A 24,745-nucleotide genomic window follows, 5' to 3' on the forward strand; every position below is an offset into this window, starting at 1 on the left:
GGGCACTGCAGACCGCCGGCACCTAAACTAAGCGAAACGAAACCCCGACGCATGGTTCCGATCAACCGATTTCGTGGAAAACCCTCTCATGGGCGCCGTCGTAGTGTGGCACCACCGAGTCGAGCTGTCGGCGGTCAAGTCAAAATCTCTAGTAAGATGGATTTCTAATGATGTTCTCCGCTGAAAGCGTTCATAGGCGCAAACCTTGCGACCAGGGGGCGCTGACGCTAGCGTGATTCTCTCCTCGAGCTCTCGAGCCTCATTTAAGAGGTCCGGTTAGACGATTGAGAGTCATCTTGTGGAGCCCAAATCGTCCGAGGCTTCCATTCCCAGCGTTCTTCCATATCTTCGATCCAGTATGGCCTCACAAAGATCGGTGAGTTTTGTAGGGCATTGTTGTGCGCTCATGAATCCGGCAGGTTTGCCATCTCGGACGATCTTGTCCGAGGCTCTCCCTACGAGCGGTACGGCGTGCTCCCAATCTTGCGGAAGCTCAGATTGTATGAGCCCTCGCACAGCGGATGTCGTGCTTTGGCTATAGGACGTCCCTACAGCACCATGGAACATCACTGCCGAATCATGGCGGAGATTCGGACTGTCGGGAATTCCCGCTCGACAGAGGGACTTCTGCATTGGCTTGCCTTGATTTCACTCATTCATCGAACTTTTTTCAGAACTCTGGGGACGGAGGCAAGGCAATTCAAGAGGTTGAATCTGCCGCGGAGAGTTCATCCAGAGGTAAATATCATTGACCTTCCTGGACTGATTCACCATTGCGGTTCAAGACAGCAGTCACACAGAAATACAATGAGAGAGTAATTTCTTCCATGACTTTTTTCCTTCGTGCAGATGACTCTCCGTCAAGTGACTTCAGCAGCGACTGGAGTCTCCTCGGGCAGATTTCAGACGAGAGGTCCAGCACCTCTTCATCAGAGACCAGGGGACACATGTCCCGAGCAAACCCTGATGAGGTTTGTGATTCTCTCGAATTGGCGTCGGGGAAGTGGGATATCCCCTCACTGAAATTCGAGCTAATGAGACCGCGAGGGGATGAAGCATCCGCATGACTCAGAATTTTTCCTTCTCTCTGACAGGATCCCGTAGACTTCGTCTACGAGCGACTTTTCGGTGGCTGCACACCAGAACAAGTGCAGCGCTTCAAAGGTAATTAATCATATCTTTACTGCTGAAGATGAAGTCGATTTGCTGTTCGTGGGAACTTCGTGGAGTCGGGTGGATAATTAAGAGAGTCTCCATCATTTTCCCAGAAGAGATGAGGGAGCTAGAGTCCTCAACGAGAGGGGTAGCCTCCCTGTCCGACATCTCGTCTGTCGAGCAGAAGGAAGCTGCTCTCGAGAAATGCGAAGGTACGCGCATCAAGAAGCCTTCGCCGAATACGAATACGCGTTGTCGGCTCGACATTCATAAAATTGCTGGTGATAGTCTAGTCCGAGAGAATAATGTGCAACAACATGTTCGCAGATGAAAGTCGCATGTCGGATCGAACTCCACATCGGGAGAACATCGGGCCTGCCCCAGGAGGACCGACATCCACATCGGCATCGACTCTGACCGCCGCGATGCCGGGGGCAGAAAGCAGAGGCGCGATGACGGAAAGTGACACCCGCTCGCTCCTCGCTCAGCGGTTCCCAGCGGTTCTCACTGCGTCGAGCCACAATGAGGTCCTCGGCGAAGATGGCGAGCTCGACGAGGACGAAGACAGTGAGCTCGACGAGGACAGCGAGCTCGACGAAGACAGCGAGCTCGACGAGGACAGTGAGCTCGACGAAGACAGCGAGCTCGACGAAGACAGTGAGCTCGACGAGGACAGTGAGCTCGACGAGGATAGTGAGCTCGACGAGGACAGTGAGCTCGACGAAGACAGCGAGCTCGACGAAGACAGCGAGCTCGACGAAGACAGCGAGCTCGACGAAGACAGCGAGCTCGACGAGGACGAAGACAGCGAGCTCGACGAGGACGAAGACAGCGAGCTCGACGAAGATAGTGAGCTCGACGAAGAGATAAAGCTCGATGAAGAGAGTGAGCTCGACGAAGAGATAAAGCTCGACGAAGAGAGTGAGCTCGACGAAGAGAGTGAGCTCGACGAAGACGAGGAGAGTGACCTCGATGAAGACGATGACTGGCAGGACGAGAAGGACGACTGGATGGACGAAGACGACCACTGCCTTGCCGAGGACGATTCCTGCCATGGAGATAAAGACGAGGATGGCGTGGATCACGGAGATTTCGACTCCAGTGGAGACGAATACTTCAGCTGCGATGAGCATCAGGGCGACGCCGGAGACGACGCCTCCGAGGAGCCCTCGCCGCCGGGCCTCGGAAGCGCCACCTGCGACGCACCGATTCCGGCAGGACCTCGGAGTGAGACGGCGAACGGAGACGCCAGTCACGGCGGGGCCCCAGCAGATGTCTCCGAGCAGAGCCCCGAGACCAAACAGCGCACTCCTGTCGCCCCCGAACATCGCAGCGTCGGCCAGGCTCGGATCAGAGCCGAGCGGAATGGCAGGATCACCTTCATCGGAGGCCTGGATGGGGAAGGAATCGGGGAAATGAGCAGCGAGGATCCACTCTCGGACTATATCCCTCAAGTCAGACTCGATCCTCTTCTCGGCGAGGGGAACGGCCAACAGGGCCCGCGGGAGTTTAGGAGCTGGTTGAGAATGGGTGCTCCGAGATCTCCACCCTCATGGCAAGGTATTTTGAAAATCACTACATACAACGTCCCTCAGCCTCCGAATGCATCACAAGCTCAAGAGAATCTTGATCGATCTTTCGCTTCATCGAAAATTCCTTTGCAGACACTCTTCCCGCCAGAGAAGGTCTCTACCGCTGGGACTGCCCTGTTTGTCTCTGCGCCTTCGAGAGCGTGCTAGGCTGGGATTCGCACCTCAGGCTCCATGCCAGACGGACGCCAAACGTCTGCGCGAAGTGCCTCATGATCCTGCCTAGTGAGCCCACAGTCCTTGAGCACCTCAAGTTGCATCTAGCGGACAAAGTCTTCCCGTGTCATCGCTGCCGAATCACCTTCGAGAGCAACTATCAGTTGATCGTGCATCGAGCGGAGCATGGGTGCCTCGCGTCGTTGCCCCCGGGAGATCACGGCAACGTTTCCAGTCTCGGAGAGATGCCGGCGTACGACTGTCCCCTCTGTCCGGCGAGATTCGCCTCCACCTTCGGTCTCGCAGCTCATCGAGGCTGGCACGAGGGAAACCAATCCTTCCAATGTACATCGTGCAGGCTGCTGTTCTTCAGCCCTCGAGATTTCCTGGAACATCGCCGCACCCATCTCCAGCTGGAAACGTTCCTCTGCGATCGATGTGACTGTCGATTCCGAACGCAGACAGAGCTGCAGTTCCACAGACAGTGTAACGACGGGATGCAACACCTGGCAGAGCTCATGCAGAGTCAACACGAGCTCAGACAGAGTCATTCTAGGTAGATTTCCAGTGTTAATTTTATATATCCAAATTTTAATATATTCAACGCAGCCTTAATATATAACTATCGATAGCTGTTATTGTTTGATTCCATGCGAAGCCTGCTAGTTGCGATTGCTGTGAAGCCACAGCCGCACACTGTGATAATAAAATTATTGTCGTTGAAAGAGATATCCCGTGAATTTTCTTCGGGACATCAATGCTCGGACCACCGAGACCCTATACTTTGATTCAAGAGTCTTTCTAGCGGGCTCTCTGTATTTTTTTCCATATATCATACAGGACGATGGAAGAATGGGCGCAGCGAATTCCGATCGCCAATAATTAGAGCCTTCCCCGCCGGGCGATGAGATCTCTCAGGCAGTCCATCCGTCGTTTCATCATCGTCTCGGGCCTCTGGAAAGTTTCGGTACGCCGATGACGTCCCCGGGGACGAACCCTTGCCGTAGGAAGTGACTCGATTCTGGTAGCAATCCATCATCCTACAATCATCCTCTTACGAGTGTTCAACCTCGGTTTCGCATCATCAATACACCGCGAAGCTCTCGCCGACCGACTCTCAGCCCTGCTGCATCAGGCGCTCTGAACGCTCCCCATTTCGTGAGCCTCAGTCGCATTCTCATCCTGGTCGAGAAGAAAAGGAATCAGGCTTGAAACCCCGGAGCGCACTCCAATCGCAACAATCAATCTCAGGAGATTGAATACTCTTTCGCGAACCTTAATCAAATATTTCCTCGCCACGGGACTCAATCGGATGGCGAGACCGATCATGACCGTGACCATTAGTGCTACGATGAGCAGCGTGATGACAGCGCCCGACTTCGAGCTCGTCTTGGGCTGATGGACGCCGATCTGGATGCCCAAATCCTTCAGGAGCCCATCTCGATCGATAGCCTGGAAGTTTTGCTCCTTGAGTTCAAATGTCAGCAAACGCGAGGCTTGATTTCTAATAAGTCGTCAATCACCTGCTGCGACCTGAGTTGAATGCCTTCAAGCGGGATCTCGGCTTTCCTGAGAACTAATGAGTGAATAAGAGAATTAATAGCCACCGGGACTTCTCGTCTCGTAAAAACATCGAGCTATCGTCAAGGTGCCGGAGACGATCATGCTCGCCTACCCTTGTCTGTTCCAAGATAGATCACCATGCTGATGGGATTCCACGCTGTTCTGAGCGTCGCCGATATTTTCTCGCTTTTTCGGAGGAAGAAAATTTTGATTTTATCTCGATTTTTCATCGACTCTTCCCAATCGACGGTGGGATCGATCGATGTTCCATCTGGTTCTGATCCTTGTCCGGTCCATGCTCCGGCCCCGGCGGAAGTTTCGAGCCGCGATTCCGTACTTCGTTGAGCTTCCATAGAACGGATTGTTGCCCCGGTCATCGTTATCGGCTGCTGGGCTTCTTCGGTCTCGACATCTGGGCTCGATCCCGAAGAAGACTCTGCCTGTGGTGCCGTTCCCAACTCAGATTCTGGTCGCGTCGTAGACTTCAGAGGTCCCCAAATTTTCGCGTCTGCTCCTGTTTCTGTTCCGGTCTCTGTGAAGCGTTCCGCCGAAGATGTCGATTTCCGGTCCGACGCAATGCTGACGGTGGACATGATCGGAGCCACTCGGGTCGTGAGTTCAGAGCTCGGATCACTCGTGGCATCTGAGACCCATACCGTTGAACCGTTCGATTCTCCGGTGGCTACTACTCTCGTCGTTTCCGGCTGATTTGATGTCGTACCCGTGGGTTCGGGACCCGGACCGGGCTCCAGCGACTCAAGAGCGCTCGCCATGAGAACTCGCTGTACCTGATCGACGATGGTTTCATTCTGTAAATCGATAGAAACTCGTGATCGAATCGATCATCCTCAGAATTTCATCGCCTACGAGATCTCTTCCCTAAACGATACCGCACAGGCAGCTCTTCCCATTTTCTCTCGCAGCTCGCTTCCCGACAGAATCAGAATGTAATACAGGTACACAGCTCGGCGTCAGGCATTAAAAAAATAATGGCATTCAGAGTTAGAGTCCTCCTAGTCTCGGGTATCCTTCGATCATCCTTCTTGAATCCTGCGGGTTGCTATAGGGCCGTCTGTTGGCCGGTGCGAAGTCCATTCCCCCGCGGATATAGGAATAATTCTCCCCTCTCTCCCTCTCGTCTCGGGAATACACTGGAGCTTGAGAAATCCGCAATCCAGCCTGGTCTTACTGGATATCTAGAGTGATTCTCAGCCTATCGGTATAGTATCCGACTGAACTTACCAAATTCTCGGGTGTCACGGTGAACATTATGGTTTCATCGATATCCTTGGTAGATACACATATCGAATCCAAGTGGCAGATCGGTACTAGGCAGCTGAGCTGCTCAGCACAAGCTGTAAGAAGAATTCGGTGCAATATATTCATCCAGACTTCTTATCTCGACCCACAGGTGTCCGGAAGTTTATCCAATGGAGACTTATGAAAAACTCCGATATCTATCCATAGCGAGCGGACGCCCCATATGCAGGGGAGCGCTTTCAGATCGACCGGAGCACGTGGATCGTGATCGCCCACAGGGGACGAAACGAGCGGTGTCCGGTCCAGGACGTTGGGGGTTTTCGTCGTAATCCGAAGCAACCTTCTGAGGAGCCATGCCGGCGGTGTTGCTCTCTCATGCCATACCTGTGTGGTGCTACCCCACTGGCCATCTCTCAAGGGGTCGCGCAGATATCTAATGAGCTTGTTTCGATCCTTGCAAACACCGAGTTCAACACTCACACATTTCAGAGCACACGGAGAGACCGAAATGCGCCACGAGAACCAACCCAGCGACGAGGGCATCCCGGGGTCCCATGAAGAACTTTTATCGCGCAGATCACCTCCTAAGGGTAAATGTCAGAAAATGAATCCCAGATCCCGGCTTCGCACGAGGTCCCAAATGATTCGCTTGTACTCTGAAACACGGGTCGTTCGAAAATGAGCTTCCTAGCTACAGAACAATGACGTTTGGTCGATTACGGAGCCGTGTACATTCCTCTCTGGAGAGCAGGGCATAGCAAACACGGCAATCCGCTCGGCGCTAATCCGGAATATTTGATTGCAATAAAATCATATCAAGAGAATTCTGTCGCAGTGGACTGTTTCACATGAAATCGGCGACTGAGTGAGTCAGGGCCTTTTCGAACTCGATTCCGGGAGTGGCATAGCTCTCGATAGAAACGGCGAGCATCGCTTGTTGATGTCGCGCTTAGGAATAATGGAGGATCAAGCCAGGAACCGTTGGTATTCGCGCGGTGCGGGAGTTGAACGGGTTTTCGAGGTCATCGAGCTCTGGGACCTAGTCTGGAGTCGGGACCCTTTCTCTCCCCCAATCCCTGCTGGAGAAATGCATCCCCACATTCAAATGAATTGCTTCCCAAGACGTCGCGGTCCCGTGACGGGTCCTGACACCGCGAGAAAATGTTTTTCGATTTGTCACACGTTCTCTGAAATCAGGAAGATTTTCTTGAGGAGGGACTGTGGTCCTCGAAGGGCTCTCTCGTTTTTGGGGCGTAGCGGCCTCAAGAATCTCTAATCTCATGCTCTAATCTGCGGCATCCGATTCGGGATCAGAGCTGCTGAGCTTTCATCTGATTACGAGAGCGTAAACTTCCTTGGAGATCACTCAAAGTAACTCATATTTCGCGCCGATGTGGCGATAAATTGTAGAAGACCTGCGGGTCTCGTCTCCTTGAAGGGGGAGCTCACTCGAGTTTCGAGCGGGGAGAAGACGCGCCGCTCGAGGTCGAAATTTCAGCATCACCGATCATGAGGAAAATTTCGGTGACATCACGCATTCCACGCCAGCTGTGTTCGAATTTCATACGTGCTCCTCGGGATCACATATAGCCGAACCTCACACAGATTCTCGGAGAGTAATGCCAGCCGTCAGCTGTATTGGTATGCCGGAAGAGCAGCATAAAATTCATAAAAACCCTTCATTCGCGGTGCGCTCATTGCAGATCTGCACACCCTTCGATCTACGCTCTAAAGGGATGACCGCGCAAATTGGTACGCACCCTTTACATTGCTTCTGAGGACGAATCCAGAGCGTAAACGCACTCAGAGCCGGTTATCTGTTTTTTTTTGCCGGCAGCAGGAATCGAACGACGCACTGACTCATTGTGAGACAGAAATGACTTTCATGTCACTGGGAAGAACAGGATATCCTCGCTCCAGCCTACGGATTGATGAAGCTCACTCGAACGAACCGTTCCGAGTTTCAGGATATGATCATCCTCTCTCGAACGCCGTCCGAGAAAATGATGATGGTCAAGCTTCCGAGTGAACTTCGTTTGAGCTCTCCGTACGCATTCTGTGTCTCCTTCTTTTGCATAGAGCTCACCTGTCGGATTATCGTTCTGGAGAGTGGTAATTGATTTGTTTGAGTCTTCTACTGCTTTCTGAGTTTTACAGAGTCGGAAGCCACCGTATCGACTCGGAACACCCTTCGCAAGTCGACGGTGGGCTCGGGTGTTTTCTCTAACTCGATCGCCGTTGGTTCCTTGCTTGCTTGCTCCGAGCTCACGTCCAGGCTGGCGGGCCGCGTGGTGAGGCAGAAGGGGATACCGATCCGGAATGCCCTCCTCCCTCAAAGCTCATTTCGCCTCCAACAGAAATCACGGGAGTCCAACAGTGAGACAGTGTTCAAGAACGACCTCAAGGAAGCGGAGCACGACGCCTGGCCTGGATCGAGCTGGAGCGTGGGCTACATGGTCACGGCCCTCAATATCCCTATTCGAGCTTCAAGCCATCTCGTCATCAGGATACTTTCTCGGTCCCGGACCGAGGGGCGAGGCCATCATTCGAAATATAAGGGTCCGGAGGGCGATCATATTTTTCACTTTGTCAAATTCAATATTCATCAATTGAGGGCCGAATGATCTTCCGCGCTCAAATGTCTCTTGCGATGAATCTTCCGCGCCGAATCGGCCGGCTCGCCGATTCGGCTTGCCCTCGCGCGGCTCGATGATTCCAAGACCTCGACATTGTCTATTTGAGATCATGTCAGCGAGGCATCGCAGGTCCTCTTGCCTACGAGCTGGAAGCTCACCTCAAACGAGTTTTGAGAGCCGCTTTCACGACGATGCGCTCTGCAGTTCGATGATACCACAGCGTCCTCTTCCTTCAGGAGCGATGAGTCTCCCATCGGAAGGCTCCTTGAACCCTCGGTCCCGAAGTTCCGAGTTGTGGGTTCGTGGAATCGCCCGATAGATTTTCTTGCTAGGCATCCGTTTCTTCGATTTCTCCACTCCTCACCGCCCGCTTCGCTGAAAATCGTCTGCACGAATCAGTGTCATCATTCTCCCAACACGCGAGAGGGGATAGGACTCTCCACTTCTCTGAGTAGCCCGTAGCCCCCGTTCTCCCGATGGAGTCTCCTATGGCTTCCACACACGTTGTTCTCGACGCTCACTCAGCGAGATGTCCCGCAGTTCAATAGACCGCCGTTCATCTGTCCAACCCATCCTGAGAGTTTCCGCAGTCTATTGAGCGTTCATTTTTCTTAAATGACGGAAACCTGGCCCAGTGATCCCAGATGACGCCGACACTCCGACCCCTCCGAGCTCTAGACGACGGAAGAGTTGTGTACATCGAGCCAACAAAGGTAGCGGCGTTAACAACACAGCACAGGAGCACAACTAGTCAGGAGGGAAACGAACACAGCCCAGGATCTAGTCCGCAGAGAACGTTCCCGCGATAACTAAGGTTTGCAGTTTGTGTTCAGAGCTCGGGCACGAATCCGTAGTTCGTCACCATGGTGAACAAAAGGAAGAAATACAACGCTCGATTTGCCCCGGTAAGTGATTCTGGCGAGAGACAATGTGCTTCATTTCAATCCATGGAGCTGAGAATCACTTCAGCGCCCACATTATGATCTATTCTATTGCCAGAAGTAATTCTCAACGGAGTCACGGTCAGAGTCAGACCTCCGACAGCTCTGGTGGCTCTAGCGCTATCTTCCTAGAAGTTCGATCGATTTCTATTTATTTGGCAGGCGCGAATTAAGAAGATCATGCAGAAGGACGAGGAGATCGGAAAAGTTGCAGCTGCCGTGCCCGTGATCATATGTAAGGAAAGCTTTTGAATTTCTCGAATTGAGCGGAATTCTTGGCGCCTCAATCAGCTGTAGGCGGAATGGTGACATTCCGTCTGGGCGATGCCAAGGGGGAAGTAGGGGTTGATTCTTCAAGAGGAATTCCCCTCAATCCTACGAGACTGCTTACAAGCGATTGCTCGTCTGAAACACCTCATGTCATCGAGTTTCTCTCGTGGATTGACGGTGCCCTGTGCGGGATATGCCTGACAACCGGTTTCTCTTCTACTGGAGTTCTCGGCCTCGTGGATTATCTGTTTTCTAAACGCGGAATTCTCACCCGCAGCTAGAGCGCTGGAATTATTTGTGCAGTCCCTGGTTCGGAAAGCAGAAGCAGTCACCCGCTCGAGAAACGCTCGGACTCTGACACCGGCCCACCTGTAAGTCTTCCTATCCGGCACTTATGTAATGTCCTTTGCTGTATTTGGAATTCTATCGTCCGTGAGAATCTCGATTAATCCGATCCAGGCCGTGGGTCGACCTCCACCTGTTCCTCAAGCGGAGAGGACCGGAGTTTTTCGCTTCGAATCCCTCCTCCAACCAGGAGATGATTAGATTTTCATGTCAATACAGGAAAGCGAGCATCCTAGCGGATCCGCGTCTCCGCTTCCTGCGTGAAACCGTCGCCAATATACCCGACGTGACGCAGGAAGAAGAAGGTGAATCAAGTGGATCGACGCACAATCCGCTCCAAGCAGCCGTAGCAGCTCCACCATCAATGAAACCTCCACCACAGCGAACGAGGCCGACTCCGGGGTAGGTTCTCAGACTCAATAATTCTATGGCGAGGCATCTGCCATGGGAGTTTTTTCAGCATTCGATCCCGTTTCCCCGATTGCCGGATCGTAGAGTGTGCATCTTTAAGATCTGTCGGGTGTTGACGAGACTGCTCATTGAAATTCGTTCTCTTGCAGTGAGCACGGACGGAACAACGACGGATGCGTGGACTCGCCGTCGGAGCGAGACATGGCCGCCGTGCACGAGAGCGACCCGTATAACGTTCTACCGTCGTATATCCCACCTCCTGTACCGGGTTCTCAGTCACAATACGGCATGGGTGTTTTCCCACCGCAAGCGCACTCTCAGTACACTTCTCCTTACTCCTCACAGACGTCGCACAGTCAGTCATATCAACAGGCCGCCTACGCGGCCAACCTTCCTGGTAGCTACGGCGTTTTTGGGAACACGTATCCCATCACACCGGCACTCACATGTCAAGGAGAAGATGACGACTACGACACCTGAGAAACAGAGAGCGAGGCTTCGGGGGAAGTTGCTCCTAGCCGATTCCGGGCTCGGAACCGGTACCTAAGTAGTTGTGCATCAACGCTGAAATGCAACATGTAGATAGAGCGATGGTCGAGGGTTTTGTAGTCTAATCAAGCCGCCACCCGATGTAGATAAACTGTGTAAATACATACGAGAGCGGGACCCCTGTACATTTTGACTCTCGTCCGTTTCGAGGAAGTGCGTCTAGTTAACTCCGACTACGACGTTGTGGACAAGTCACAACAACCTAAACGAGTAGCTAACCAACATGCCCGGTTGATTCAAAATGGGAAGCAAGTAATCTACTCAAGGATTATGAATGGTACCATGAATGGCTAGAATAAAACTGTTCACGCAGCAGCCCGAGCATTTTTTTTTATCGATTGGGAGGGTTCTCGCGAGCAGGGGAGTCCCGACGGAAGTGCTGGACCGGGAGCCACAAGAAGATCGCGCAGGATGATGTCTGCCTTTTCTCCGAGTAGCGCCAATGAGTTTATATCGTCCCGTCAGAGTTTCCGCATGATTCCTTCCATGCCATGCTTCGCCAATCTTCCCGCGCGAGTTCCATGAATTTTTGTACATGGATCAATTGCGAGGCTGCTCCTCTTGTTCTCTCGTTGTTATGTGTGGAAAAAGTTCCCGGATGAGCGAAAAGACCCCTAGAAACTACCGGTACTGATCCGAAGGTTGAGATGTTGAGATTGATCGAGGGATTCTGGACATTGAGATAGGGTTCCGTAAACGATACGGAGTGCTTCGCTAGCCTGAACGTAGGCGGGCGTATTTCGCTGCGGAAGCGCTATCTGTCGTCCGCCACCGCTTTTGTTTACACCACAGACCTTCTCTCCTAAAGGGCTTCTGGTCCCAAGAAGCACAGCTGGCGCCGAGAGACCGGCTGTCAATGTCTTACTCAAGAGTATCATCAGAGAAACGAGTTCTCCTAGATAGCTGAGAGGCAAGGAATGCGAGTCCAGGTGCTCCTCGCCAAGCTCGTGGTTCCTGGTGCGGGACTCGCATCCGGAAGACGCCGTATTTTATCGAAACGCGGATTTCCTCTCCACCGGATGCTCACTTCCTGAAACTCTGCTGCGACAACTAAGAGTAATGCCGTCCGGTGAGTACTTCCCGCAAGCCAGAGCTAGCCTCTCAGTGAGCTCCGTCAATCTCGCAACTTTCTGGAATGTTCGTGACCGGATTCCTGATCGAGAGGACGTCAACGGCGTGTGCGATAAATCTTGAGCTATATGATCCATGAACTTTGAACCGGTGTATCATTATCCTGGAGTCTTGTTGATGATAAGAATTCTCATTGGAATCCGAGTCGATATCGGAAAACCTCTATTCAAACTCCGAGGCTAGATATCATACGTTCGATACCTTTGGATGCCCTTGCCGTCTAGTACTTTTTTCAACCCTAAGAGGGAGGGTATTGAGCGGGACCGGATAGATGCTCGACGCAGACCATCGAGGAAGGAATTCTCGGAAACCGATTTCATCTCGCTGTCGAGCGAAGTAAGAAAATAAATAATTCAGCGCCGTCGATAAAATCTAGGCCGAGGATGTATGAGACCCAGAGTCGACTCGGCCTGAGGATCGAGATTCATTTTCTCTCCTCTCCGTGGACGAGAAGAGCCATCACGGTGACATCACTAACCTGCGAAAGACGCCGTAAAGCGTCAAACGGAAGTATAAGCTATCGGCCAGATCAACCTTTGCGAGGGATTTCATCTCTGGACCATTTGCAGTAAACGAGCCGGCGGCTTTCGGGCTGCTCGACGGTGAAGCGAGAGAAGACGAGATGTATTCAAACACCCAGCGGAAACCTCATGTGAGTGGATACACATGATTCGTACGCACCACGAATTTTATTCGATAGCGACCATGGTTTCTCGCTTCTCTCTGCTACAGGTTATCCTCCTGATCCGACAATGACCTGAAGGAAATCTCGTTCACAGATTAATTCGAAACGAATTATGATGAAGATCCTGCTAGGTGTCCTCCTCGCTTTCGTAGGACTCGTCATGGTTTTGGCGATTCGTACGATGACGTTGAAAGCAAATGTCGAAGATCTCCAAGGCGAAGGCTTGAAGACAAATTTCGAGGTTTCCATAGCGGAAGGTCTCTCCGACGTGATCCGATTCGCCACGATCTCCTATGATCGGTATTCACCGTGGAGAATAAATCATACCGCTTTCAGGGGTCTCAATGAGTATCTCTTCAAAAGTAGGTCCGGGTGGCAGTCTCTTCCGAGGCATCGATAGATAGCTATATCATGTATCATCCGAGATATCGAGGCAGGTCCTTCGAGTCGTATCTACGGCATCAAGAGAGTCCTCTTGCTCTCAGGGTTTCCCTTAGTTTTCACCGATCCCCCGTCGTGGATCACTCACAAAACGATCGCGAACTACAGCATTCTCATTCATGTCCGCGGTCGGAACGCCGAATTGAAACCCTACATGCTCTGTGCCCACCTTGACGTGGTTCCTGTAGACGAAAAACTCTGGACGCACCCACCGTTCGAAGGCTTTACGGACGAAACCCATGTCTGGGGTCGGGGAACTCTCGATAACAAGCACAACCTGATGGTGAGTTGATGCTATCGGCGAGAGCCTCCCAGCAGCGAGCTCACCAATATTGACCATTTCAACTAAATTCAGTTCCTCACGGAACGGAATCTTCCAAGTCAGAAATTCACGAGACTCGGGAATATCCCCGTGTCCATGCTGTGACTCGGACAATAGGGATGATGTTGATTCTGCATCACGAGTCGAAAATGACCCCGTATCTAGTACCGCAGGAGTCGGAACACTCCAATCCTGTTTTATGAAGGTTTGACTGTACGGTGCCTTCTCGTTACAGGCCATTTTGGAGGCCTTGGCTCTTCGAGTTGAGCGTAAACAAGTACCCAAACGGAGCTTCTATATTGCATTCGGACATGATGAAGAAATCAGTGGATTCAATGGAGCCAAAGCCATAGCTGAGAACTTGGCTTCGACGGGGGTTAAATTAGAATTCATTCTAGACGAGGGTCTCGTCATCCTCAAGAAAGGTGTTCCGGGATTGGAAAACCCAATGGCCTTGTGAGTTACAACACTTGCTGTCTTCGCGAGAGTGGGCGACGGCAACTGGGGGAAACCCCGCATTCTTCTAAAGACGGCATTCAACCCCGCAGGATCGGCGTGGCCGAAAAAGGATATCTCACTGTGAAAGTGAAATGTACGGACGCGGCGAAACACTCATCGATACCATCCCAGGAGACAGCCATCACAATTCTCGCCAAAGCTCTCACTCGGTAAGAAGCATTTGAGTCTCGACCATAACCTGGTGATGAGGGTCCACGTCTTTGTTCGAAGCCAGTATTTCGGCCGCACAGGTTCACCGGCAACGCCCATCCCGCACACCTGACGGAGTTACAAGAATCCCTATTGAGAGAGGCAGCGCCCTACGCGAGGTTCCCTTTCAATGTCGTGTACCTGAACTTGTGGCTCTTTAGACCTTTGCTGTGGCTGCACATGTCGAGGGTCAATACGCTCGCCTCACAAATGCGGACCACATCAGCCGTCACTGTGATCGAAGGTGAGCGACTTCATCCTTCTTCACGATATCAGGAATCAGTGACGACAGAGCTTTGATGACTTCGATATCACGCCCTTCAAGGTGGATCTAAGGAGAATGTGATACCGAACGAGGCAGAAGCTTTGGTCAATCATCGTATCTTGCCGGGATATTCGATCAGAGAAGTGCTCGAGTTCGACCAGAATCTCGTGAAAGATATTCCCAACGTCAGCGTGGAGATATTCCGGGTGAGCGAGTCGATCAAGATCACCGTGGGCTCATTCAGTGATCGGATGGATAAAGTACATGACATTCTATTCGAATCAGGCATGAGCCTCTGAACATTTACTCGAAAACTACCTCTTAACTCAAAGACCTTTCCTTGGGGCAGGACTCGGGTACTGAACCGACGCTCGCATCTCCACATGACGAAAACTCATTCGGATTCAGTCAGATTAAGAAAACTACTCGGCAGATTCATCCCACCGCGTTGGTCGCGCCGAGTCTGATGGTGGCTAACACCGACACGAAACATTACTTCGCAGCGAATTTGACGGAGAGCATATACCGGTGAGTGTTCGCGTCGAGCGCGGAAGTCCAATCGACGAACGTTCTTTCGAGAAAGCTCCCTAGTTCTCCGGGATGAATTTCATGACACTCGAACTCTTTTTCAGTTATTCGGCGGTACCCATGACTTTCGCCGACACAGCGATGGTGCATGGGAACAACGAGAAAATTTCAAAGCTCGATTTTCAACGCTTAGCTGATTTTTACTACCAATTGATTAAGAATTGCGACGAAGATCACACGGATGGTGCAACCACGCGTCGCGCAGAACTCTGAGCTCATATGACTCAATCGATCAAAGTGACATGGAGAATGTCGGAAACTTTTCCATATCGCACATTTTGTGTACGTTCCTCGCTGGTCTTTCTCTTAGATAGGAAAAAGCGAGACAATAAAGAAAGGCAGCATGCTCACGATTGCTTCCTAATTCTGGAATCAAATGAAGACCCTCTGAAGCCTGAAGGTGAAGAAGATCCGGTGCTGTCCCTCGGGGCGACCCGCGCCGAGTCTAGGGAGATGTCCTCTCCCCTACAGTATCTTTCTCTGAGGCCATTCAACAGAAATGCTCCCGTCTAACGCGCCTCGGAAGTTCGCGCGGAACTCCCAAGCGACTCTTGAACACTCTAGCCGTAGATGGGTCCTCGACTGATGAAGACACACCCGATTGGGCATCGGGGCTCGGCCGCCGTGAGGGTTTTCAACGGGGAGCTCATGGTCGAGTTCGAATCATAGAATTCCTAAACTTTCGCTCTGTCGACGAGGATAGTCGCATGAAGTATCAGCCGAGCCACTTCAGAACGGGACTCTTGGTTTCTTGATCAGAAAGTCTGAAAATGTTCGATTCGGACGGGACCTCCGGAGCATCAGGCGACCAGGAACGGAAAGTTCCGAGAGCGCAGGTCGTTAAAACCGTTCGACTCAGCGCGTCGCCCCTCGTTTTTGGTCCGCGCATTCTGATTCTCCCGATGACTACCTCAGCTCGCGAGCAGCACTGCTGGCCTCGAGGATCGCGCGATCGAGGGCTCTGAGCTGTGAGATGATTCCCCACTCCCCCTTAGCGCCACCACTCGAGATTCCCGTTCCTCAATGTGAATGCGGATGCTCCCGTGGCGATGCCCACATCGATTTTGTCAGCGTTGTAGGGCGTCTCCAAGGAAACCTTGCCGGGATCTCCGAAGCTCTCGGCTATGGATCCGCACAGCATTCACCTATTCTCCACCTGTTGACTTGAGAGCCAAGAGGTGAGAATATTGCTGCCGAAAATATTACTTATTATTTGTCTGAGTGTCCAAAGAGGTCCCGCTCCTCACAGGGTGAGTACCACAGGAACCTCATGAGCGCCACGATCGCTCCGGAGGCACAAAACGATATTCACTCCGAAGTTTTGCATCTATACTCATCGAGTTCCGGATCCCCAGGTGATGAGGAACATGGCGTCAATGGCCGGCCTACTGCCGACGATATTTTTCGCCATGACGGCTTTCGCCCTTTACCTAGCTTTCCGAACGGCTCTGCTGAAAGCGAACGTGAAGTTTCCGAGCGACAGAGCCCTAGAGAAAAACTTCCCGATCACAATTTCGCAAGCCTTGGCCGGAGCCCTGCGTTTCGAAACGATTTCATACGATCAGTCATCTAGCAAGAACTTCAATCAGACAGCATTCACCGGGCTTAAAAAATTCATTTTCAAACGTGGGTCCGAGTCTTGTGATGTGTGCAATCTCTATATCGAATCTAAAAATAATAGGCTGTGACGCAGAAGACCATGATCATGGTTCAGTTCTCGACATTCACTCAAATTCTGAATACCGTGCAGAGTACCCGAAAATCTTCAGGAAGCCACCAGAATGGATATTACATAGGATGATCGCCGAACACAGTATTCTTCTCCATGTTTACGGTCAGGATCTTAAGCTGAAACCATACATGCTCAGTGCGCATTTGGACGTTGTTCCCGTGGACGAGAAGCTCTGGAGTCATCCGCCATTCGCTGGCTACACGGATGACCTCCATGTTTGGGGTCGCGGGGCTCTCGACGACAAGCACCGAGTCATGGTGAGAGCAAGAAGTTGGCTGAGGCAAGCGTCAGACACCGAAGTACATAATCTAATTCCGTCATTCTGAATTCTGCTTCCTCAGGCCATACTGGAGGCCTTAAACCTCCGCATCGAGCGCAAACATCGTCCAATGAGGAGCTTCTTCATCGCTTTCGGTCATGATCAGGAAGTTCACGGACTGGCGGGAGCTAAAACCATAGCGAAATATTTGAACACTATAAAGTCAAAAGTGGAATTCATACTGGATGAGGGACCTCCCATCCTCAAGGATGCTATACCAGGAGTTGAAGAACCTGTAGCCCTGTGAGTACCGGTGAGGTGCCCTCGCCATCGAGTTTTCGTACTCTGTAATTTGCATCGCCAGACGCGGAGGTCTAGCGATGATTTCGCTTGCAGAATCGGTGTTGCGGAGAAAGGATACCTGACCGTCAAAGTCAAGTGCGTGGACGAAGCTCGACACGCTTCGATCCCCTCGCACGAAACTGCCATCACCACCCTATCCCGAGCTCTCTCCCGGTAAACGACACACAAAGGGAACTGGGGAATAATAATTCATGGGGGATATCGATACTCTATCTGAATAGTCCTGATGGGAAACTGGGAAAATCCACCGTACAATTCAGGTTCACGAGTACTGCTCATGCCGCGCAAATGACCAAACTCTTGGAAGCTCTGGTGGAAGAGATAGCGCCGTATGCGAAGTTCCCCTACGATATCGCATATTCGAACATGTGGTTATTCAAGCCGCTGGTTTCTCGATTTTTTTCGAGTAGTGACGTCGTCTCCGCACAAATGAGAACGACATCAGCCGTCACCGTGATACACGGTATGTTCAAACGCACTCAGACTCACCGTGACATTCCCACTGCCCTTCCGAGCAGATTCCCGGATCGATTCTGTCCACAGGAGGCTCTAAAGAGAACGTCATCCCGAACAAGGCTGAAGCTCTGGTCAATCATCAGATACTACCGGGATACACCATCAGAGACGTCCTCGCAGCTGACCGGGAACTGATCAAGGATATTCCTAACGTTTCCGTTGACATCTACAAAATGGATTCTAAGGTAATCAACGCACGCTTCGATAGGGCGCATAGAGCGTTTATGACTAGACCTCTCGGAGGACGTTGCGAGATGGAATAGAATCGAGTGCATCGATTCGCTCCTGAAAATGGGGTCTCTCAATCCAGGACGTACGCACAGAGCCGACGCGTGCCTCTCCATTCGGGAAGGACGCCTTCGGGTACAATCAGATCAAGAGAGCGGTCAAAAAGATTTTTCCCGAAGCCATAGTCGCTCCCAGTCTCATGGTGGCCAACACCGATACGAAGCATTACTTACAAGCGAATCTCACTGAAAATGTCTACCGGTGAGTATCTCGATCGAAAGCTCATGCCTTCAAGACAGCGATGCCCGAGAAGGGTCGCGTCGAGAGACATCATTTCATATTGGAGGGATATGGGTGGAAAAGATCGCGCATCCTCGACCTGAGGGTTATGGAGGTCAGTGGCAGATTAGATGCATTGGAAGTCTCGGACGGATTCATCGGCGCCTCTTTTTCCGCAGTTTCTCTCCGGTACTGCTCAGCCTCGCTGATATCTCGAGCATCCATGGAAACGATGAAAAGATCTCGAAGATCAACTTCCGGAGGCTGGCTGACTTCTACTTGCAACTTCTGTATAACTGCGACGAAAGTATACCGAGAGAACTGAAGCATTATCGATCGGATTTGTAGATCGACGCGGATGGAGTGTGCTTCAGCGAGAGAAAACACAGTACAGCGCGAAGAGATTAATTCAATCGGCCGCGGATCGTGTAATCTTAGTCACCCGAAAATGCCGCTCCCGTCGAGCAGCTGCCTTTTGTGGGTGAAACTGCGATACCTCAGATGCAATTACTCCTCCGATATACCAGAAGTGGAGTCTGTATCTAATGAAGTAGAATGAATGCCGGTGCTCAAAAGATGCTTCTCGTTGTAAGATCTAGTATTCGCTGTAGTCGGTTCGTCTCCAATTCCTTGAAGCAGCTGATCGCCGAGACCTACTCATCGCCATCATCATGGAGGGGAGATTCACTCGCCCACTTATGTCAGGATGCTCTTGAATCCCTAGGTCGGCGAAGAGAGTCTATTCCAGCACTATCTCATCTCGACAGAGATGGGGAATTCCGTTATATTCTGAGCGATGCGGAGTCCGGAGAAAAGTCCTAAATTTCCAAGAAAAGCCAACGGGTGCTAATTGGAGAATATCTCTGCTCGGAACATTTCCGAAACCTTTTTCCTGCACCACACGTCGTCAGATCGATATAAACGTCTGAACGTTCCCATGCGGGCTACATAAGACGTTGTGCTGATCAAATATCGCCTGTCTGAACAGACTGAGGTCTCCAACAGCTGATCCGACGAGCGTTGCAATTCAAGGTGAAGTTCAGCTGACCTTCTCGTTTCTCGGCCGTCGATGTGTTGGGTGACGATCGTCCCATCGTGGAATCGTTTTCACTTCTGCAAGTCCAGCGCAGGGGGAAGTCATGGAGCTGATGATCAAGTCGATCGTCAGCAATCCCGCAATCCAGGGAACCCCGTGTTCTGATCGTCTGCTCTCGGACCGAGACAATGTTTTCCGGAGTGAGTTCAACCCTTCAGGGCAACCGGAGAGTTCCTGGATGAGTTGAGGGTCTTCGGATCATGGTCCGGATCCCTTTTTCCACTCCTCTTGAAGATCTCATATTTCTGCTTTCTGACTTCGCTGAGCACAAGACTGTTTCCAGTGATGGACGCTTCGGGAAAATTTCCCTCAGGAATGGCTTCGGGCAATCTCGCCGATCTCGGTAGTTTCGACCAATGTCTCGCCGGTACAACGAGAGGTAGCCATTACTGTACGGTGATTCTTAAACCTCGCAACGCTTCCCTATTGGACCGTATGGCGGTTTACAACCGCAGAGTGGACTTCAATTACGCGTCATTTCTGGTCGGCGCGTGTGCGCCTGTCGAATGCGGCAGCGATCAAATCCAAGCCGTATATCAGTCCGGTGAGGAGTTTGACAGAGGCCGAAGAGAAGGACAAAAATCAGGGTAGAGTCTCACTTTTTAACATTCGCGTCGTCGACCCAAGCCTTCAACGATTGGTTCAACGCCTCTGTGGATTCCTGTCAATCCTCATCCACGCCCTTGAACGTGTTTCAACAAACATCACTGCTTTTCCTCGGCTGCTGGATCTTCTTCCTGATCATCGGTTTCGTTTTGTTGGGACCATCCGTCTCGCCCTCGGCTCGTAGGCCCTGCTCCTCGATAGACGCATTCAAGGCTCTAGCGACTCTCTGGGTCCTTCTGGGCCATACCTACGCCATAGTGGAGCCCCATATCGTCGGTTCGTGAAGTTCCCGGAGAGCGCTCCGACAAAATCTTTAAATAATGCACGTCCAGTCATCGGAGGATTAAAAGAGGGGAGACAATTAGGCGGTCGCTCCCTCCCTCTCCGAAGGCTCCTGCTTTTTACGCTACCCGTATTGAAGCAGGACCCACGTGGGCACCCCTCGATGCATTCACCGCCCGCTCAGAGGTCTTCCTGGCTATACAAAGTCAACTTGCTTTCCCATTAGGTCTCTCTCTGCGATACTACGAGATGCGCGACGGACTCCTCTTCTGCTTCATCTCGAACGCCCACGTGTCCGTGGAGATATTCTTCTGCATCACGGGGATTCTCATCGCTAAGAAAAGGACGCGTCGTACTCTCTCGGTCGCAATAATGGGTATTTGGTTTTATTATTCGCTGGGGATCCTGCTCACGGTCTGGGGTTCCGGCGCGATTTCCATGCCTGTTCATCCTCAATAAGTTTCCCGGCCTAAGAATAACGAAACGATGAGAGGGTACGCAGGTTTCATCAAAAACCTATCTCCTCAGGCATCTTTGTCCGGTACGTGAGGCTGACCGTTCCAGCCCTCTTGATATTGATAATTGCTCCCCTGTTCCCAATCTTCTGTAATGGTCCCGCCAGTCTGCTCATAATGAAACAAAGATTTCTGAACTGCATCAGCAATTGGTGGACGATTCCCACCCATACGAATAATTTTCGGCCACTGCGGAGCGGGGTGAGTATGGTTTCGGTGGGCGATATTCCTCCACAACGACAGTCGGAAATCATAAACTACCGGAACGTGTTCGAAAATGGGAGCTTGCTGACTCTGGTCGTTTCTGGAATACGATCCTCAGTGCCTACCTCATCTGTGGTACATCAGCGCAGATTTTCAAATCTTCATCGTCGTCTGGACTATACATTGCTTGGTTGTCAGGTTCGACTGCACCGTATTCACAATTACTCGGCCGCTGGAGCAAAGATAACCCCCTCCTCCCTCCTGCCCGTTGCAAGTCGAGCTAAATTAAGGTTTTTCTCCGCAGGAAAAGGTATCGCATGGTTCTGCTGGGTCTTATCGGAGCAGCTTCCATCGCATACGTCGCGCTGGAAAGCTTGGTGTTCCAGTATGCTCCCACTGTTATGTCGGGAAAAACGATTGAAGAAGTGTGGCGGGCTTCGACTGAAGTGTACCAGCGACCCTCATGCCATCTGGCTTCCGTGGTCGTCGGTTACATCGCCGGGAGCCTGCACAATAGTAAGATGCTTGATGCCCAAAAGCTGTCTGGGAGACGTGCGGAACTTTACGTGTTCTCGACAACCGCAATGCTGTACGCCGTCTTGGGTGGTCACCCATGGATAAGCCGATCCTGGGACTATACGGAACGACCGTTCTATCCGGCGTTGTACGCCGCGGTGCATCGACCGCTCGCGGCTCTCTGCATCGCGACATTTTACCTATTGAGGGAGCATCGACGGAAGTGCAGCAAACGAGAAAACTCAATCGGTGGTGTGTGGCATTACTTTGGCTCTATGATTCATTACGATGGGATCTTTACTCCTCACCACTCGTTCCGACGACGTTCTGCGATACTTACAGGCATCAAAGATGAAGAAACTCTTCTTCCATCGGGAGAGCCGGGCCCGAATAATCTAGTATATCCGAGGCCGCTGTCCTGGATGTGCTCTGAACTTTCGAGATTTGCCTTTAGCATCTACCTCAGTCACATGTTTGTATTCATGTGCACATCTGCTACCACCAGGGAGAGATTACTCCTGTCGCATAGTGAATACTTGAAGCGATACATTATTCACGTCTTGTTGAGCTGTGTCGTCGGAGCTCTTTTCCACCACGTGATAGAGAATCCCGTACTGATCGTGTTGAGCTTCATCTTCGGGAGAACGCGGAAAAATCGGTTCGCAAAAAGCGATATCCTCCCGTCTTCAGGGAAGTGAAGAGAGAGCTTCGCGGTGCTACATGAGACTTCAATGAGGGGAAGCGCTTCCGATGCGGTATATCTGCATGGGCAGATGCTCAACCCGCATTTGAATGAGACGAAGAGGATTCGTACTCTTTAGTAAGGCAATGAGGGAGCTAATTCGACCCGTGGAAAAGATTGAAACTCCGTTTTCGATTCGGGAAAAACTGTCCTCATAACAATCCTCCGATATCCCGTATAAGGTCATACGGGGAGGCTCGACGCCGAATGTTCTCGGAGTACTAGAGTCTGTGAGGAGGTTCCGAAATCTCGTAAGGGAAAAAGGGATGAATTTCCGAGAAAATCAAAGGGAAATAAAGTAAAAAACCTCAAATAGATATCTCGCCGTACCTCTTGGGGCCTATATGGAGCCTCGCTACTTATCGGAGAAGATCAAAGCTCTGATCGCGATAGAAGAAATCGCCCATCACGCGATATCATCACCGCTACCGCGAGACGAGCATGATGAGCATTCTATCATGCTTGCCGCGGATACAATGGAGAAGTTAATGAATGATTCCTTACCCTTCCTTCACTCCGCGCGGAATACGCGGTACTGCGAGGATAAGAGTCTGACGAACCTGATTACTGATTACTACCCAGGGCCCCAGCCTTCCGAGTTTGGGAGCTACTGCGACGAATATGAGCCCTAGTAGGCGAGGGGATCCCGATGGGTTCTTTCATCTCGAACGTTTGAGAACTCTTGATATCACTTCACGCGTAATCGATCAGTCAGACAAGTGCCAGTCCCAAGTGAGATCCCCCAGGAGACATGGCTCCTATTCCGATGATTTTGAGCGATCTGGTACTTCTCAGGTGCTACCGCAGTAAGCTGCATCACGGTCACAATTCATTCCACGAAGCATAGGAAGGTTCAGTCGGGGGAGCGCCGGCTTTCGGGATGGCTTAATGCAGAAGAACATTCCCACATTCTTTCCTGCGGGGAGACCAGGTCTCTCCAGCAGCAGGGGCACCAGGAATCCGTGAGCTTTGCCGTATAATAGGAACGCGCTCACGGCCACGTACTGAAGCATTTTTTGATAGAGCCAAAAAGCGGCCACGTCCCGTGGTCGGAGTCAGCAGACTACGGATTTCGTGAACAAGGGAAGACCCGCTCAACGGAGCGTTACGACTCACGGCGTCGGCATCCGACTGAAACAACCCACGATAAGATGTTTCGAATCGTTCGATTACATAACGATGCCTGTAGCTCAATTCCGGTCACTACGCGGAGCCCTCAGCCCGACCAACATTTTGCATCTTGAAGATAAAATGTCAATGCGGTGGTACCGGGATTCGGGCTCGAGACCGTGAGCCTTATATTTGCCATGTGATATTGAGTTGAGGTCTATCAAAACGGAGACGGAACCACCCGTCAAAAAAGCTTCTCTATCAAGCGGAGACCGGACGAGAATGGTCGAGCGATGGATCGAGAGTGGAATATTCCTCTTCTTGGGGGATTCTTTCTCCTAATCTCATCACATCTCCAAGTCTGTCTGAAATCGGATCATTGGGAGGCTCCGCTAGTCTCAATCGCCGCTACATCTATGCCCATGTCCCATTAAAATCTCCAATTGTCGGGGCAAGGAAGAACTCCTTAACTCAGCGTCAAAATTGGGTCTTCGTTTTAAGATATATATTTTTCGGATTCCCGAACGAGTGGCGAAGTCGGAATCATCGTATGGAAATAGACGAGATAGGAAAGTACCATCGTCGGAAAGAGGTCCCCATCTGTGGGGCATTCTCGCTTCGCGACGACCGTACCCGGTGCCAGACTGCTGCTGACATTTGGATCGACTGGACTCCCGGCTTGACCATCGCTGAGATGCTCCGTGTCTCAATCGTTCTGCTTGTGCTGACGTTCTTGTTATCAGGTATGAGAAGCGGCAGGAGATGCGGAAGGAGGCCCGTTAATCTGACGGTTATCTCATCTGATACAAGGAGCTCTTCCTAATTCAGCTCCTGATTGATCCGCAGACGACGGAGTCAACGGAGGTTCCCTCGACTCGGACGAGAGCAGTGAGGAAGGTTTGCTTCTGCCACCGAGATATCTACCAACACTATTATTCTCTTGATTTCGAGCTCAAGCGGCAAATCCATCGGACCAATTCCCACTCAGACTATCTTCCCCTCCGTAGATGTGCGCATGAAAGGTCACGGATGTCCATTCTTCCCCGAGAAATGTGCGGATCATTGCTTCAAGCTCGGCCAGGTGCGGTATGCCTGCGCAGGAGCTCTTTCGATGACTTGTGCGTGTTGATGATGATGATATCAAAATTCTTCCCCTCCGTATCGTGTCCACCTAATCGTCATTCTCTCATCTGACGAAGGGAAAGATCAATGGGTTGAAGCGCGATGCAGCGCGTCACGGGTCTCGAGCTCCCCAGATACAGCGAAAGCACCGATTGATTCG

General features: G+C 51.5%; 7 protein-coding genes across 7 annotated transcripts; 6 read left to right on the plus strand and 1 right to left on the minus strand.

Annotated features, from left to right (window-relative positions):
- The first annotated feature begins 358 nt into the window (after positions 1-358).
- LOC108864868 (zinc finger protein 497) lies at positions 359-3,460 on the plus strand. The gene is made up of 7 exons (XM_018641242.1): positions 359-376; positions 675-738; positions 850-971; positions 1,095-1,164; positions 1,269-1,367; positions 2,134-2,715; positions 2,820-3,460. Exons 1-7 carry the CDS (start codon positions 359-361, stop codon positions 3,458-3,460), a joined length of 1,596 nt encoding a protein of 531 aa, XP_018496758.1.
- Positions 3,461-4,031: 571 nt separating this feature from the next.
- LOC100902286 (uncharacterized) lies at positions 4,032-6,410 on the minus strand. Its single transcript, XM_003748045.1, has 6 exons — positions 6,204-6,410; positions 5,706-5,818; positions 4,576-5,272; positions 4,424-4,476; positions 4,176-4,352; positions 4,032-4,082 (listed from the first exon to the last, which is right to left on the minus strand). The coding sequence occupies exons 1-6, from the start codon at positions 6,277-6,279 to the stop codon at positions 4,032-4,034; spliced, it is 1,167 nt and encodes a 388-aa protein (XP_003748093.1). The 5' UTR covers positions 6,280-6,410.
- A 2,655-nt stretch (positions 6,411-9,065) lies between these two features.
- NC2alpha (negative cofactor 2 alpha) lies at positions 9,066-10,270 on the plus strand (the record flags this gene model as incomplete). The annotated part of the gene is made up of 4 exons (XM_018641243.1): positions 9,066-9,264; positions 9,463-9,535; positions 9,848-9,941; positions 10,135-10,270. Coding segments are annotated over exons 1-4 (345 nt in total), but the record flags the coding sequence as incomplete, so codon positions are not given.
- On the plus strand, positions 10,229-11,179 carry LOC100904533 (uncharacterized). The gene is made up of 2 exons (XM_003747983.2): positions 10,229-10,317; positions 10,476-11,179. The coding sequence occupies exons 1-2, from the start codon at positions 10,280-10,282 to the stop codon at positions 10,804-10,806; spliced, it is 369 nt and encodes a 122-aa protein (XP_003748031.1). The 5' UTR covers positions 10,229-10,279; the 3' UTR covers positions 10,807-11,179.
- Positions 11,180-11,715: 536 nt separating this feature from the next.
- LOC100904681 (N-fatty-acyl-amino acid synthase/hydrolase PM20D1) lies at positions 11,716-15,360 on the plus strand. The gene is made up of 10 exons (XM_003747984.1): positions 11,716-11,944; positions 12,576-12,658; positions 12,786-13,053; positions 13,177-13,415; positions 13,690-13,910; positions 14,003-14,122; positions 14,204-14,406; positions 14,488-14,633; positions 14,777-14,955; positions 15,060-15,360. Exons 1-10 carry the CDS (start codon positions 11,935-11,937, stop codon positions 15,226-15,228), a joined length of 1,638 nt encoding a protein of 545 aa, XP_003748032.1. The 5' UTR covers positions 11,716-11,934; the 3' UTR covers positions 15,229-15,360.
- A 1,064-nt stretch (positions 15,361-16,424) lies between these two features.
- LOC100902567 (N-fatty-acyl-amino acid synthase/hydrolase PM20D1-like) lies at positions 16,425-18,740 on the plus strand. The gene is made up of 8 exons (XM_029112762.1): positions 16,425-16,641; positions 16,766-17,004; positions 17,089-17,309; positions 17,403-17,522; positions 17,630-17,832; positions 17,913-18,070; positions 18,211-18,374; positions 18,572-18,740. The coding sequence occupies exons 1-8, from the start codon at positions 16,425-16,427 to the stop codon at positions 18,738-18,740; spliced, it is 1,491 nt and encodes a 496-aa protein (XP_028968595.1).
- A 791-nt stretch (positions 18,741-19,531) lies between these two features.
- Positions 19,532-24,592, plus strand: LOC108864869 (O-acyltransferase like protein). Its single transcript, XM_029112769.1, has 9 exons — positions 19,532-19,628; positions 19,772-20,032; positions 20,116-20,370; positions 20,603-20,752; positions 20,905-21,092; positions 21,214-21,293; positions 21,400-21,863; positions 24,310-24,360; positions 24,471-24,592. Exons 1-9 carry the CDS (start codon positions 19,532-19,534, stop codon positions 24,590-24,592), a joined length of 1,668 nt encoding a protein of 555 aa, XP_028968602.1.
- Positions 24,593-24,745: the final 153 nt, after the last annotated feature.

Source organism: Galendromus occidentalis, unplaced genomic scaffold (genome assembly GCF_000255335.2).
Source record: "Galendromus occidentalis unplaced genomic scaffold, Mocc_1.1 scf7180000077527, whole genome shotgun sequence".
NCBI lineage: Eukaryota > Metazoa > Arthropoda > Arachnida > Mesostigmata > Phytoseiidae > Galendromus > Galendromus occidentalis.

Coding starts and splice junctions, on each gene's coding strand:
- LOC100904533 (XM_003747983.2), top strand. CDS start 10,280: ATGAAACCTCCACCACAGCGAACGAGGCCGACTCCGGG. Junction 10,318..10,475: donor CGAACGAGGCCGACTCCGGG/GTAGGTTCTCAG, acceptor GTTCTCTTGCAG/TGAGCACGGACGGAACAACG.
- LOC108864869 (XM_029112769.1), top strand. CDS start 19,532: ATGGAGCTGATGATCAAGTCGATCGTCAGCAATCCCGCAATCCAGGGA. Junction 21,093..21,213: donor TTCGGCCACTGCGGAGCGGG/GTGAGTATGGTT, acceptor TACGATCCTCAG/TGCCTACCTCATCTGTGGTA. Junction 21,864..24,309: donor ACGAGAAAACTCAATCGGTG/GTGTGTGGCATT, acceptor ATTGATCCGCAG/ACGACGGAGTCAACGGAGGT.
- LOC100902286 (XM_003748045.1), bottom strand. CDS start 6,279: ATGGGACCCCGGGATGCCCTCGTCGCTGGGTTGGTTCTCGTGGCGCAT. Junction 5,819..6,203: donor CTCCGTGTGCTCTGAAATGT/GTGAGTGTTGAA, acceptor TTCTTCTTACAG/CTTGTGCTGAGCAGCTCAGC. Junction 4,477..4,575: donor CTATCTTGGAACAGACAAGG/GTAGGCGAGCAT, acceptor TTCACTCATTAG/TTCTCAGGAAAGCCGAGATC.
- LOC100904681 (XM_003747984.1), top strand. Junction 13,416..13,689: donor ATAACAAGCACAACCTGATG/GTGAGTTGATGC, acceptor TTCTCGTTACAG/GCCATTTTGGAGGCCTTGGC. Junction 14,123..14,203: donor CTCGCCAAAGCTCTCACTCG/GTAAGAAGCATT, acceptor TCGGCCGCACAG/GTTCACCGGCAACGCCCATC.
- LOC100902567 (XM_029112762.1), top strand. CDS start 16,425: ATGACGGCTTTCGCCCTTTACCTAGCTTTCCGAACGGCTCTGCTGAAA. Junction 16,642..16,765: donor TAAAAAATTCATTTTCAAAC/GTGGGTCCGAGT, acceptor AATACCGTGCAG/AGTACCCGAAAATCTTCAGG. Junction 17,523..17,629: donor CTATCCCGAGCTCTCTCCCG/GTAAACGACACA, acceptor CGTACAATTCAG/GTTCACGAGTACTGCTCATG.
- LOC108864868 (XM_018641242.1), top strand. Junction 739..849: donor CGCGGAGAGTTCATCCAGAG/GTAAATATCATT, acceptor TCCTTCGTGCAG/ATGACTCTCCGTCAAGTGAC. Junction 2,716..2,819: donor ATCTCCACCCTCATGGCAAG/GTATTTTGAAAA, acceptor ATTCCTTTGCAG/ACACTCTTCCCGCCAGAGAA.